General features: G+C 43.3%; 1 protein-coding gene across 5 annotated transcripts in view; it reads right to left on the bottom strand.

The window, feature by feature from the left end:
- Window positions 1–4,956: 4,956 nt before the first annotated feature.
- LDLRAD4 (low density lipoprotein receptor class A domain containing 4) overlaps window positions 4,957–16,040 on the bottom strand; it is a 242,350-nt gene continuing 231,266 nt past the window's right edge. For 3 of the 5 annotated variants that reach the window (XM_063165643.1, XM_063165676.1, XM_063165668.1), the window contains one exon: window positions 4,957–15,487. In XM_063165643.1, coding sequence (XP_063021713.1) covers window positions 14,945–15,487 — 543 coding nt within the window. In that variant the 3' untranslated portion in view covers window positions 4,957–14,944. The remainder of the gene's footprint in view (window positions 15,488–16,040) is intronic. The other 2 variants (XM_063165658.1, XM_063165650.1) reach the window with 2 other exon arrangements.

The following is a 16,040-nucleotide window of genomic DNA, read 5'->3' on the forward strand; positions in this document are numbered from 1 at the left end:
TAGTGCCCAAGCTGAAGGTGCAGCTGAGCCTTTTGAGCAGGGTTGGGGCCAAAGCTGTGACCCAGTAACAGGCCAGAGCGAAAATAGTGACTCAAGATGCTGCTGGAGCCAAAGTTGAAAAATGTTCCTCTGATTGTGTCCCCTTCAGGGTGTCAGCTTAGGGCATTTCATGACATTCATCCTTGTTCATCACTTACCATCAGCAACAATAATAATTAGAGAATTGTAATTATCCCCTGGCAATTAGCTACCTATTTTTATTATCTTCCTAAGTGGAAAGAATACATCTTGATTTCAAAAGCCTGCAGGGTAACATGTAGTGTTAAGTTTGGGCTTGAGCTTGATGAATTGATTGGACAATCAGAGAGGAGGGAACACAGGGGAGGATAATTCAGGCTTGTTTAGGAATAATGCCCAAACATGCTACAGTTCTTGAGTCAACTCCATTGCCAGTCAAGTATTGAATAGTCTGTGTCCTCCTCTCAAACTCATGCTGAATAAAAAATCTTATGTACTCTTGCAATCAGACTAAAGTCATGAAACTGATGTAATTTCCACCTGAAATGCTATGCTGAATCCATCAGAAATGCAGTTGGGATCCTGCATTTAATATCAATCAGAACTGTACTGCTGGGAGGCTGGTAGTGGAACAGATGCAGCACTGGTAATTTCAATGGGCTGCCTTGGTGACCTAAAGCAGGCATGGAGAGACAGCACAGGCTCCTTGTGAACACTGCCTTGACCTGGCCTTTGTGCTTGCTGATGACCTTCCATCTGGGATCACAAAGCAGGTGGAGACAAAATCCAACTCCACCATGAGGTTCTAAATACACAAACTGCAAGTTTGCCTCACATCCTTTTTTTGTTATAGTTTCACATGGATTTGTTCATAGGCACAAAAAGAGTTGCCAGACCTTGTAAGGATGTTGATATAGGAGAACATGAGAGATCTCATGAGCAGTGATGCTGTTCTTGCCCTTCAGCTGAACAGACTCTGCAGTAAGTGGTGCTGATCCCCTCCGCTGGCACTGTCAAGCACTTCCACCAGCACATTTACACCAGCTCTTTATCCAGCCCTGCCTGAGAGCCACCTTGGAGCACCTTTCCCCCAAAAACAGGCGCCTGCACACAGCTGTGACCCCCAGCTACCTCCCAGATGTGGCAGCTGTGTTTCAATGCAGAAGGTGACCTTTGGATGAATTGTAGTGGAGAAAGGGAAATTTCTCAGCCTTGGCTAACTGATGACTAATGATGTGGTTAGCTAAATACCTGAATAAAGTTTTTATCCTGGATTAGGTTAGAAAAGCCATGAACATAAAGAGAACACAGTGTCATTTCATAGAAGTGACCTCAAAGTTCTGCCTAATGTCCTAACAGTGTATTTTCTATTGCTGGATTGCACTAGCCCTCACACCTCTGCACAGCACAGACCCACATACAGACAATCTTCTTCAAAAACAGAAGTGCCAGTGCACAAGCAGCACTCCAGCTACAGCTGCAGTTTACTCCTGAGCACAGTTTCACTGCAGACAGGCACTTCACTTCTGTGCCCTGACAGGTGGGGATTTAAGTGCACCTGCTGCCGTTTCCCTGACAGAGCACAATTTTACAGTACAGTGCCTGATTGCCGTGGCATATGGCTGGAGATAGCATGCATATTATCTATAGGTATAAGATACAGCATGACTGTAGAAGGTGAGAGGGCCTGCATGCTGAGTACTTAATGCAGTTATCACTCAGCCACAGGGCTTTTCATGTTTGCCAATGCACCTCTTGCTGAAAAGCTGTGACACCCAGTAGTGCACCTGTAACTTCCCAAAACAAACACAGTCAGTCACTATCAGCACCTTTGATCTGCAGAAGGAGGGGGGGGTCAAAGAAACCAGACTGACTCTGCAGTCCCTCAGTCAAGCCTTACCTGTTGGGCTTTTCCTGACAGTACATTAGTTGAAGTTACCAGCTCATCAACTTTTCCCCCAAGAGATATAAAGTTTGCAGCATAAGCAAATTTTATAGCACTTACAATCCTAACCTCATTGTCAGGAAAGAACTAGCTCCTATCCTTTTTGCTGTTGCCATAAACCCTACTGAGCAGTTATGCAAGCACACTTGTGCTTTTATATTTGACTTACATGTCTTCTTCACCAAGTAAAGCCAACCAGGGCAAACTTGGCTCAGCTCATGAAATATTCACAGCACTGTAACACAATTACATGTGTATGCATATACACAGGGACATGTAATAAGTGGGAATGTTCTCACTGCTTTGAGATGAAAACCACTTTTTTTCTTTTCTCCTAAGAATTTCTTGCTGCCCAGGGTTAAATGTAGGTCAAGCTGTCTGAGCCCATGTCTGTGGCACACAGAGCAGGATTAAACTGGAATTTTCCACTCAACTCAACTGTCAATCACTATAATGTCTGCAAATGTTAAATTAAGCTGGAATGATCTGGTGTTGGCACTGACGGGGGCTCAAGGGTGGCATTTTGGCCTCTGTGAAAAAGATGCCCTCTTTCTCTGAACAAAGGGTGGCTATGTCCTGGCTGCTTGCTCAAAGCCCTGCCAAACAGAAAATAGCTCTGCACAAGACAGTGGGATGTGTTGGAAGTGGGCAGAGAGAGGGACTGGGAATGGTGGCAGGGAAAGGTTATTCCCAGTATTGCCACAGGCTGTGCTGAGACCTGGCATGTACTTCTTCATATGTTTCCTCCTCTTTAAAATACTTTTGGCACCTTTCCACTGCTGCTCTGCAACACGCTTCAGAGTGGAAACCATTAAGGATACAAAATGTTTTGTCTGATTTACAGATTAGCCCCTTTATTAAGGAGAACCAGCCTTCAAATGTCCCCCTCTAGCCACAGCAGAGCATCCACAGGCTTAGCATGTGGCAGGTATCCCTGGGATGGATTGTGCAGTCCTGCCAAAATAAACAATGTATTTAAGGCAATTTGGAACACCTAAGGCAAGCAGAAATTTGCAGTTAAATAGTAAAAAATGCAGCATACAGCTTCCCCCTTATGTTTTGGAACATTCTGGGAACAAGTAGGGTTACTGACTATACAGGACACTGAGAAACTCAGCTCATCAATTTTACCACATGTAAAGAATTCAGTGTTTCAGCTCTAATCCCCATTCTCAGGCTCTCAGGAGCAATCATTTGGCAGCCAGTGTGGAAAAAAATGTAGAAAACAAGCAGAAAAAAAAATCATGCAAGTTTTTAGTTTTCTTAATCAATGCTAGAGTTCTGCAAAAGCAGCACAATGCAAACTGCACAAAAAGCAGGGCATTGCCGCAGTAGAAGCGAGCTATTAGGAGAGGATTCAGCAGTAAGGGTTTTAAAATGTGCATTTTAATTAGAACTCACTTAAAGCACAACCGATCAAAACAGTGATAATGAGAGAAGCCTAATTAATTTTTGTCTAAGTAACGAAGTCTCATTACAGAGGGGTCTTTGGAAGAAAAGGGTTTGGGATGTTAAAACCAGGGTGTTTGTAATGAGACACAATACTGCTGGGAGCCTGGAAGCCAGACCTAGAGGTTTCACAGGACTGCAGCAGCCCCTATATTAATCTTTCAGCAGAAAAAAAGTAACCCTACTGAGATGAGACATCCCATTTACAGCTGAGTTGCAACCATTGGCAGTGATATTAAAACACAATCAAACAGAATGGCATATTATAAACTAAATATAAATACAATTAAAACCAGATTAAGTAAAAGATCAAAGCAGGCTCAAAAAATGCAGTTTCCAGGGAGTTCAGGGTTCAGACAGCAGAGGAGGAGCAGAAGCTTGGAGATTTAGAGTACTTCTAAGGACTAAGGAACTAGCATTTTCTACATACTAAAGAAGAATTAAAATGCTGTACATGGAAGAGAGCAAGCTCAGGGTGGTTATAGAAAAAAAAAAAAAAGATTACTTTTGACCCAAAACTAAGTACTGTAACATTTAAAGAACTAAGATGTTTGAAAAGAACAGCAGCAAGGGGAGCCCCCCTGGTTCCTCTCTGAGTGGAATGTAAAGGCAGCTCCACAGCAGGCTGCCTGAAGTGGGGTGGACCACGGGTCCCACAGCAAAGCTCTTCCTGGAAAAGACCTGCAAGAAAGCCCCAGGTTTAAAGCATCAAACTCAGCATCACATCACAGCAATACAGACACCCAGCAAGCACAGGTATAAAACATAAACCAAGAAAACTATGTTATTAATAATCATGCTAAATAAACCATCACTTTATACACAGAATGTACAGAAACTATCTGCTCTTTCCCAGTTTTGTTAAGCTTTAGTATGGCAAAGTGGCAAGTGCCAGCCAGGGATAATTTGATCTCCCTTGCAAAGATCTGTATCACCAAAGACAAATCTTTGCAAAGGACCCTTTCATCTGGTTTCTTACTGAGAGCATCATCCCTCTCTCCACCCCATTACTGGACCACAACTGCTCTTTTTTTAAGCACTGGCCAAAGCATGTCCCAGCTTTCTTAAACCAGGTTGTGAATCTCCCTCCCACAAGCCATATTTTGCACCTTCATTTTTTAAACAAGTTTTGCAGCTCAGTGCTTTGGGGGCATTGCTTATCCCCCCTCCCTGCTGGTCAGTCAGCACTGCTGTGCCAGAGGCCAGCACCACCAGCAGGGCTTGAAATGAGATCGAGGTGGGGTTGTTGTCTTAAAGGAACTGAAAGCACAAACTGGCTTAGATTAAGTGCCTAGACTGACCTCCCGTGTGTGACAGGCTGTCTCCCTGTCTCCTGCTCCAGCCCATCCTATGGCAGAGGCAGGGCAGAACCGTCCCAGCATTAATCACCAGAGTGGGAGGGTGAGAAGACTGATCTTAAACCCTCATCAGACACAGCAAGGGAAAGAGACAAGTACTTATTTTTACCAAAGCCACTCTAGTGTTCCATGCTTTTTTGTTTTTTTTTTCACTTCAAAGGGAAAATAAATCCAACAGGAGACAAATGGATTTAATAATTTTTAATAATTTTGTGCCATGGTTTAACCACAGCATATTAAGAACAAGCATAAAATCTGTATTTAAAACTAACAACAGCACTTAGAGCAACATCTTCCTTTAAAAGTATTGCAATAAACAGACCTTAGGTCTAAAAACTAGGACATCACCATTTGCTCAATTAAAAGAGTCAGATACACAACAGTTGAAATCTTTTTTCTGTATATAACTGGGAGTTACAGTGGAAAATAAGCAACAAATTAATTGTGTTAAACACAAAATAAAATTAAAAAAAAATAAAAAGTAAAGCAAGCCAGGTTTGTCATAGCATCACATGAACAGCTATTGAGAAATTCCAATACAGTTGTAAAAAGACTTACTGTTCTTAATAGCTTTTTTTTACAACAATAAATTTTAAAAGAAAGATTAAATATTGTTGATAGTGCTGTACATATTTCAGAATAGCCTGAAAGAAAATGGACAAAAATAATAGATGTGTTGAAAATGTGATCTTGAAAGCCACAATGTTGGAGATACAAAAAAAAAAATTAAAATCCATACAGCAATAAAGCATTTTACTCGGTAAATTAACTAGCAAGAAACAACAAATAAAGGGTAACACTCTAAAAACAGGCATTTGATGGTTAATTTTGAGTGTAACAGCCTGACTGATGTACATACCATCATGAAATGCTCTGAGCACAGCAGCATTGGGCAGTTGAGAGTTATACAAAGATAAAACCCCTATCAACGCTTGTGTAGTCTTTACATTATGAGTAGAAAAGCTTTGTTAAGGAATACTAAAGTGATTTTTAAAAAATTATTATTATTATTGTTTTTGTTGTCCAGGTCTATGATGCCTGAGGCTCTCGTAACTTCTGCTCACAGTCCTTTTGAAATCTTGGCTGCCTGCTGTGCTTTGTGGTAAATGGAAAAGCGTGAACACAGCTGTGAATACACTTAATAGACAGACAGTCTGCTCTTTCCACTGCAGCTTCAAAGCAAATTAGTGCCTCTAAAAGAAGACATGCTCGTGTTTGGTCCACTCAATATGCATGTTTTGTTATGATAAATCCTACTCTAGACTCCTCCAGCAGGAGGTTTACTCTGTACAGTCTTCCTAGTGAAGGCCCGGGGTTTTTTGTTTGCTTCTCTTCCTTCATGCACAGAAGTGGTTCTGCAGTGCAAACAGAAACGTGAGGATGGCCAGGCAAGGCACACTTCCAAAACAATTACTCCACGCCCTGACAAACAACAAATGAATTAACAAGTGACAATCAGGAAATATGTGTATTTACCTATGGTACATGCCCACTGACAGAACAGCTCAACAAAGAGAAGGATGTGACGATACAAGCTACCTATGAGGGCATGATGATGCAGAACTGGCCATAAGAAACTTAACACACTTCTTTAAAACCAAAAAAAAAGCCAGAACAACCATGGTCAACATTCAGGTACAGGACTCCTGTGAGGGGTTTTCAAGGGATATTTACAGACAAAGGTGTAGATGCTTCAGGTGGACAGAGAAGCAGTGAAGGAGTGTGCCCAAGGCACCATCCTCCAGCACGACGGACGGGTTGAAAGCCCACTCAAACCAGAGGAAGCCCCACCACTGACTTCACTGGCCCCGGGTAAGGCCCCCTGAGTTTCAGCACAGCACTCTGCTAATCGTCTGAAAAACCAAACCAAAAGGCCATCTCACACATCACCCAACACCTTGCTACCTTACATCTGTGGTTAAAGCCTGGCAAGTATAAAAAAGCTACATACAGACAGGAGTGTCTATGAAAGAGTAGTTGGCATCCATCTGTGAGAGGACAAGTCTGTCTCGGACCAATAAACTTTTATATCACCTACTGTCCTGGGATAGTCAGAACTAACAGGTTAGAAAAGTAAGTACAGCATCTGCAAGTCCCTACACTAGAACTTCATGGTGAGTTTTCCTGAGGTATTTGCTTTACCGGAGAGCATGCGGGGCACAGGAATGGAACGCCAAACACAGGGAGACGCCACGGGAGAACCAACTACCAAGGGAGCCCGGCAGGAAGCTGAAGTGTAACATTACTGCCCACACCCCTTCCCCCATTGGGTTTGAACAGGTCTAAGCATTTCTCTGTCACCTTAACTATGAACCTGGGTGAGCCATTGCTGTCAGAAGCCAACACAGCAGCAGAGCTGCCAACTCAAAGCTCCCACTCAAACCCTGCATTCACTACCTGCTGGGGCCACTCCTGTCCACCTTGCAAGAGCACAGGTCACCAGGGAGTCCCTCCACACCCCAAGCCCAAGGACAGTCTGTAGTGGCAGCATGGTGCACCAGCAGTGGGCACAGAGAGCTGGCTGCTGTCACAGAACTCTCATTGGCCTGGTTTTGATTTTGCAGGGATGCTTTGGGTCAGTTCCCACTCGTCTGAGCTTCATTTCAAATCTAGGATGTGATTAAAAAGGTTTGAAAAGTTTTAGCCCATTTCTAAGTTAAAAAAAAAAGGTAATCAAGGATAGTAATAAATAATGTATCTGCTGGAGAAGTAGTAACTAATACTGGTCCAACTCAGCAATAGCAAGGCAACAACCAATACGAGAAGCATTTATTTGCAAGGTTAAAGCTGTGGAGGTTCTGTTTGTTTTGTGGTTTTTTCCTTTTTTTTTAAAGTGACACATTAAGAAAAAAGAAGAAATCTTCACAGCAAAGATGCATCAAATGACTAATTGCTATACACAGGCTTGTCAAAAAGGATTTGTTTAACCTTTTTCCCTTATGATATTATATTGATATTTAATAGGAAAATAAAATACATAGACTTTTTGTCATTTGTATGCATTCATTTGCAAACTTTCTTACAAAAAAAGGACCAAGCACAGATTGGCATTCACAAAGTCTATGCCATTTTTTTTGTGTTAAAATTGGTATCATCTGTACACTATCTTACAGTATTAACAACATCTATTTGTTTTCATATGTTTGTTTGCTTGTTCTACCCATTGGGTAGGATATGTGCATAATATATTCAAGTTATACACAGCACCATACAAAGAAAAAAAAAACAAACAAACTAGAAAAAAAGACAGACAACTGAAAAAGCACCATTTTAAGTGAGGCACAACAAAGGTGGGAGTGTAAGGCCAGATGCAAAGCCCCCTGAAGTTGGCAAGAGTCTTCCTACCAACTTCAGCAGGCTTTGGATCAGGCCCTCTTGAGTGCAAGGGGATTCCTATCTGCTCAGACCTGAACATGAGGCACCTTAGTTGCTTACAAACTACTGACATGCAAACCTCCTCAAAATTATACCTAATAAGGATGTCTTTAATTCATTAGTAAACCTACCACAGCAGACAGACAAGCACGAACCAAGGAGAGAAAGGAAGAAGAAAAGAGACAGCTTTGTCACCCACAAGATCCTACACACACCGTGTTGTTCCAGGAAGCTCACACACCAAACCACTTAAAACAGCAGCAGCAATATAGCAAAGAAAAAGCATCATCTCTGGCAGTAAATCACACTTCTGTCAGAGGGAAGGGGAAGTATATCTACGTTACAGTTTTGTTTTTATATCATTAATCAACATAAAAAGGTAAGCTCCTTTATAGCAAGAAAGCAACACTAGCAATACCCAAGTTGCTTGTGTTCAGCCAGAAGAGACACCAGCAAGGCAGAAGTAGCCAGGAGAGTTTGTGACACAAAATGGTCCTTGATCTTCCCTTTCAAAAGCAGGAGAATTGTACTGGGTGGTTACCAAAACAGCATTAGCATCCCTGAAATACATTTAATGCCAATGACAATTTCAAGAAAACATCAGTAGGCCCCTCCACTCGTGTCTGTGGTACTAGAGAGTGCAGCAAAGCACTTCATCCAAACACCTACACTTCAGTTTGCTGGGAAGAGGCAATGCAGGTCTCAGGCTGGTTTTGGAGGATGGACTTAGTGGCACAGCTTCTGTTTATTCCTCAGAGCTGTACCAAGAAAACTACTCTTTTTTTTTTTTTGCTGGTGCAAGTGTGCCCAACGGGGCTTTTGCCAGCCCAAAAATGCAATCAGAGGTGGCTCAAAAGGTAATTTACATCTCTGGATAGGCTGGCAAACAATATATTAACTAAAAAAAAAATCCTGCCAACATTTTCAGTCAGCATACTCTCAAAACCTAAAGCTGAATTTCCTAACGAAACATACAGACCAGTTTTTGGATGGGAAACCTCTCTTTAGTTCAACACATCCTCACAAGAGACTATTCCATGTTTTAAAAGGCCTCAGACAACTCAATAAAGCTGCCTCTTTCCAGGGACTGAAATGATTGACACATTTGGGGCTAGTGTAGGAGAAAAGCTGTAATTGTACTGGTGGGCAAGCAGGCAACACAGTGCAGAGAAAGACCAGATATGTGTAATTAAATCATGTGCAACAGCCTTTATCTAAAAAGCAAGGATGCAATCAAAAGCCAGACTTCATCTGAACCCACTGCACAGAAGGATCACTTGGTTCTCACCATCAGCTAGGTCTGAAAAACATGCTTATGAGATTTAGGCTACAGGAAGTGTTACTTTCTTCCTGTACATCAATACACGAGATCTGCATCGGGGTTATCCCAAAGCACAAGGATTTTTCAAAGCTCACCCAAAAGGAGAGAGAGCTGTTGGATGGAAGATGCACAAGCACACCAGGTGACAGGCAAGAAGTGGTGCAGCAAGAAAGCCCCCTACTGATAAAAACATAGGTCATGACATTTACAGGACTGAAAAGCAAATACTCCTCAGGCTTGCTGCTGTTTGACAAATGACCTGCCATTGTCACTGAGAGCTCAACACCGAGCCATGCAGCACTTCTGGAAGGTGATCATGGAATAGAAACTAGCACAGACAGAATCAAGGGGACAAGTCTGCAAGCAGGTCTGTATGTGCATGGACATGACTTAACTGTAATGACCAGAGAGAACCTGTGAATAACCCTGAATACTTTCAAATGTGCCAGCAAGCCTATTGTTTATCCTTGGGGGGGGCACAATAAAACATCGATGTATATCTATTTTTTACCAACTTGCTATTTTGTTTTTCTTCGCCTACAAAATCAGGTTACCTTAGCTACCATGAGCACTCAGGGATAGAGTCAGAGAAAGGTCAGCAATCAATCCTCTCCACAGCATTCAAACATTCCTTACAGATTAGAGGGTCAGTTGTAAGGCCCAGCATCTCACCACCTGGCAGGGTTAGACATGACCACCTCAGACAGCACTGTTCCAGACAGCCTCCACTCAGGGCTCTTCAGCAGGACAAGGATTTCTTCTCTATTGCAAAGAAGTGCACTCCTTAATAAAAAATGCAATTCTGCTCCTTACCCTTCCCTGCACCTCATTCACAGAAAAAAACCAAGAACTCTCAATGACACTTTTTAAAAAAAATATATCTGCACCAAGAACATTCTGGGATTTGGCATAACAAGCACCTTCCAGCTGGGACAAACTGGTATAAGCAGTGGGCAAGCAGTAATAAAAGGCCAAATGAAGCACAGCAGATTCCATGAGTGCAGGAACACAATCATCTTCCTCACTGACCATCAGGAACTTGTACATGGGGCATATGCTGGAGTTATCATACTCCCAAGGGAAATTCATGCTGTAATAAAGTCCCATCAGCCCAAGACTGGCCTACATGCAGAGTCCATCAGTGACAAGACCAGGAGTAGCATAATTAGATCCTCCCTGATGAAAAAATCCTATTATACAAATTCCTGTGAATTCTGGATGTGCCCCACATGCCAGGAAAGGGATCTGAACACTGCACTGTTGGCTAGGTACCCCTCTTCCTGTCCCTCACTCACACCTTTGAAGCAGCATCCCACTCAGTCTGCTTGTCCAGCACTGAGGCAAGCCCAAACGCAATTGTTCTAAACATAGGTACAGAATTAGAGCTAAGTGCCAAGTGCTGCATTGGTAAACTGGGACAGAAACAGGTTTTTTCCTTTCTAAATCCCCTGCCTTTTCTAGCCCTGAAAGATCATACAAAAACACCAAAGATGGGGCATATTCAGCACCAAGAAGAGAGCCATGCCAAGACATGTAAGGGAAAAATTAGTCTTTGCAGTAGGACAGAGGTCACAAAACTTTATTTCATAAAGGTGCATTTAAAAGAAAAAATCTTTTAACCTGAAAATTTCTAAAGTAGGAACATCGCTATTCTGAATTTTGGGAAAACGAGTTACTGGGCAAAGTCAGAAGATGCAACCAGAATTCAGGCAAATATGATCTATCACATAGAGAACACCACATACATATTATGTAGGTTTTGTGGTATGAGACATATAAAATCTACACAATTAATGCTACAGTGTTTGCAGGACAGTTTCATTGAGTGGCCCTGGGATGCAGTCTATCAAATCTGGATATTTTCAAAGCTGGTCTTTCATAAATGCTTCATGCTTTATTTTCAGAGCTCACCAATCTGTTCTGTTATCAAGAGCAGATTTTCTACCAAGTCAATGGAAGAAAAAATAGAAAAAGAAAGTGTTTCAATGTTACACTGTTGACTGCCTTTCCATTGGAGAGCACTAATATCCACCAGAAAACAGCCTATTTACTGTTAAGAGAGGCCCCAAAACAGAAGATTACAAGCTCACCTATAGCAAGTGAACTAATCACCACACTCCCAGAGCTGAGTCAGCACATCACATGAGGGAAAGCAGAGCAGACATTAAGCCATTAGAGTGTCCAAAGGAGGGCCATGAGGATGATGAAGGGTCCCAAGGGGAAGCCATGAGGAGTGGCTGAGGTTACTTTCTTTGTCCAGCCCAGAGGAGTCTGAGGGGAGACCTCAGTGCAGTTACAACTTCCTCATGGGGAAAAGAGGAGCAGGCACTGATCTCTTCACCCTGTTGACCGGTGACAGCATCCAAGGAAATGGCAGGAAGCTGTGCCAGGGGCAGTTTAGGCTGGGTATTAGGAAAAGATTCTTCCCCCAGAGGGTGGCTGGGCACTGGAACAGGCTCCCCCACAGCACCAGCCTGACAGAGTTCAATTTGGACAGTGCTCTCAGGCACATGGTGTGACTCCTGGGGATGGGGCTGTGCAGGGCCAGGAGCCAGATTCAATGATCCCGATGGGTCTCTTCCAGCTCAGCTTGTTCTATGATTCTAGGATGATTCGAGGATTCTGGGATGAGAAGACAAAGATGCAAGAGGAGATGCAACTATTAGGTGAGCAATTACCAAGTTATTTTTAAACAAATATTTTCTAAAGAACTGGAAAAGGCTGCATTTTCCAGGAAGAAAAATTTTTCATTCAAGAAAACTTAAGAGACAGCATAGTGGACAATGTTAATGGGAAGTGCATAAATCCACTGGCATGCAGAGAGGGTAAAAGATGGCAAAGGGCTGTTTTTAAAGAAAGAACATTCCCAAGAGGCAACTTTGAAGGCAACTTCAAGGCTCACTTTGCTGAGATCACACATGGGGAAAGTTGGTCTCCAACCAGCCCAAGCCCAGGGCCAGTCCAGGTGTGCTCTGCCCTGACAACTGAGTTCCAGCTGTTCTCACCTCAAAGCTTCTCTAAACAATCCTCACTTAGGCAACAGCACAGTACCTGTGTAGGCACACATATTCTCTGGCTTAAAGGCTTCCTTCTCAAGCGACAAAAGTCACTGAAGACCAAAACCAACATTTGCTGGCTTTGTCCTCTGGCTGGGTTTTGTCTGTTTGTCGTTTTTAACTAAGAATTATGTTTGTAGATTCTTTGCAAAAATCTAATTTCACAGCTTTTATTCCCAGGAACCAGACAGTGATGAGAGCCCCAGCTGACTGAAAGCCACCTAGTCATCTTCTTAACACCTGTCCTGCGGGTCTGAGAGGAAAAAAAATAAGTGAACCCCACCATGCAATCTCTATCTCTCCCTTCAATTAATACATACGATAAAAGGCAGCCTTACTCTGCATTACCAGCATGACTCAGACCAAAATAACAATTAGAGACAAATGGGGCTGTGCATTCAGACTAACAGTTATACAAATGTTTTCTAAACTAGAATAAAATCAAATTAACTTATGAAGAAAACAAATCTACACTGAGGCCCAAAAGACAACACGCACGCAGACACACACACACACACACAGTTTTGGCATTAAAACTCTGCATAGATCAAAGATGCACTTCAGTTATCAGAGTCCATGTACAGAAGTCCTGCAGAAATCCAGCTTCCAGCCATGGGACCAGGGCATTGGTGCCCTTGGGGTACTCAGCAGCTGCTGCCCACAACCAAGCACAAGGCTCAGGAAAACAGGAAAAAGTGAAAGACCTTAACGTGAAGAGGTCTATGACACACTCATATACCTATATATTAGAAACTATTCAAGCTAAGATTCTAAAGATTCTTACTTTTAAGTCCATTTCCAAAATGCATTTTAAGTGCAATTTGTGCTTTTCATGTGCTTGTGATGCCACTATCACCTTCTGTCAACTGTGTTCCGGCACCGCGCGTGCTTCCACATGGGAACAGCCAGTGGAGAAACACCCCAGACGCCACGACACAGGCAGGGAACACTTCCCAACTACTCTCCAGGCCAGGTTAGCAAAACTCAGGGCTTACAGACACTTGGTGAACACACGAATCACCTTTAGCCATGAGCATAGTCCTGCTGTTGTCACGCAGACATCGTGCACCCAGAAGGGTTTCTGCAGCAGGGCCCAGAGCAAAATGGTTTGCGGGGAGAATCCCTGGTGCACCAACAACCCTGCCAGGAGCCAGCACCACTGCCACGAGTGCCCTTGGTACTGCTGCAAAAACACCACAGGGCGGGTTAGCCACAAGGGCTCCCTTCACTTCAACAGGATGGACCTCCAGGACTGAACTTCAGCATCTGAAAGGATGAAATGGAGAGTGAAAACCACGACAGCCTCACGTACTTGAACAGCAGAGCAGGGGAAAATAATCCCACCCTGCATTTTCAAACCATTTATTGCATAATGTCATGATATGCGACTAAATACATTTCAGGCTACAGTGAGGACAGAAATCTCTAGCACGGTAAGTACTGGTGATACTGCATTATGACAAGGAAAAGAATGGCAGCACTTAGAATCAATACAAATCGATGCATCTGGAAATTGTAGTTTTGCCATTTATGAAAGAAATAGTCTACACTGCAAAATAGATAAACCTTAAGTGATGGAAAATGCTGGGATTTCATATTTGCCTTCTTCCATCCAAAAGTCTCCAAGACACTTCACCGATACATTGTTATTTGAATGCAAATTATTGCAAAGACAAGTGTCCCTGTATTTTTTGAATTGTAAAAGTCAAGAGATGTTAGCCTAAGTCCTGTCCCCATCTTTTAGCAAACCCAGGGGGAGGGGGCAAACTCCTCCAGATTACTTCTAGGGCTCTATCATTATTCCACAGGTGAAACAACAACATATAGAAGAACTTCACATAAAACAGTTCCCTCATATATACTTTTTTTTAAAACAGTAAGATAGTGCAACTTTTTAAAACACATTTATCACAACACAAATTAATTCCTCGCATTCATCTAAGTTCTCAACTTTATACCTTGGCACACAGAACAGGAATTTTGTTTCATATTAAAAAAAAATTCACATCCTGGGAGAAAAAAAAAAGCAAACTGGCCAATTCTTCCCCCATTTATCTAGCAAAACCACCATTTTCCTTCTGCCATTCAGTGAGTATAAAACAGGCTGTACAAGCCTCATTTCTGTGCTAAGTTAACTTTTAGAATTAAATACTTGAAATAGTTTATTAAAAAAAAATAATATATCCCCCCCCCTTTCCCCTGAAACACTGCTCGTAGACAAACCGAATGGAAGTTTGTATTTCTTTCAATCTGCTTTGCATGCAATTCCCCTGAAAGGAATCAGAAACAGAGAACTGGTTTGCACGTTTGGTTTTACTCAGTTGTACCACGTAACAACACCGTGCACCGGAGCACGGGGCTCTTCCTCCGCCGCCCCGCTGGGCTCTCCCGTCTTCAGTCCAAACGCACCTGGGCAGGTGACCTAGACCAGGTTCCCTGGCTTCCGCTCCTGGCCTTTACTGGGGACTATTGTGCTCTCTGAATTGTTTTGCTGAAACTGAAGTCTGCTCCCCCTCTGCGAGGAAGGAGGCATGTTGCTGTGCTGGTGATGGAAAAAAGAGGAGCCGGGGTAATGGCCCATGACCTCGCTGTACGTCGGGGGCGGTCCTTCCATCCTTCCATTACTGCTATAGTTGGTTGCACTTATGCCCGAGTTGCTGCTGGGTGGGCAGGGACCCCCATTGTACATGGAGATGTCTATCAAGTCGCTATCAAAAATGGTTCGGTTGGGCGGCGCCCTGACGGATTCCCGGTTGAGCTCCATCTGCTGCTCGGGGTCCCGGAGCTGCAGCGTGCACGGGCCCTGGTACGGCGGCGGCTCTTCGCCGTCCGAGAGGGAGATGGTGGGAGGAAGGTCAATCTCATGCTGCATGTAAGGGTAGGTGGGCTGGAAGCGACTGAAACGGTCCCGCTGCATAAAGGATGGGGTGGTGAACCTGTCCCTGGACCTCGGGGCGTACATGATCTGAAACGGGAAGAGAGACACACGTGACTCCACCGCTGCTCCAGTGCTCATCCCAAACTGATAAACACAGAATGCTTCTTCCTGCCACCTGTCTTAGAGGTTAAACCCAGCAGATACCATGCACACATGCAGCCACATGCCTGCAGGTGAACAGGCAGGAGGTGCAGGAAGGACCCAGCACACTCAAGAACAGCTGCACGAAGGAAGCACAAGACCCCACACAGCTCCTTCTGAAACTAAAACATTCCAAGCAAAAATAAAATTATTCTGTTTCTGAAACCAGGAAATTAATTCTCTCTAGTCTGAGTAATTGGCTAGCTCTACAACAATGTCCCAGTACTGAATTTCAGCTGCAGTCTGAGCTTCCCCCTCCTACTCAGAGTTAATGCATCCCCAAAGAATTCAGATGGTCATTTCAGTACCATTTGTAAAGGCTCAGTGTATCTCACGCCTTCACCATCAGCGTGTATCAGGTGTCCTCCTCCTCAGTTCTCAGCCAGAACTCAGCCTCTGGGGAGAACCTACAAAGCTTCTGCATTGTGATGGAAACTAT

Source organism: Melospiza melodia, chromosome 1 (assembly GCF_035770615.1).
Source record: "Melospiza melodia melodia isolate bMelMel2 chromosome 1, bMelMel2.pri, whole genome shotgun sequence".
NCBI lineage: Eukaryota > Metazoa > Chordata > Aves > Passeriformes > Passerellidae > Melospiza > Melospiza melodia.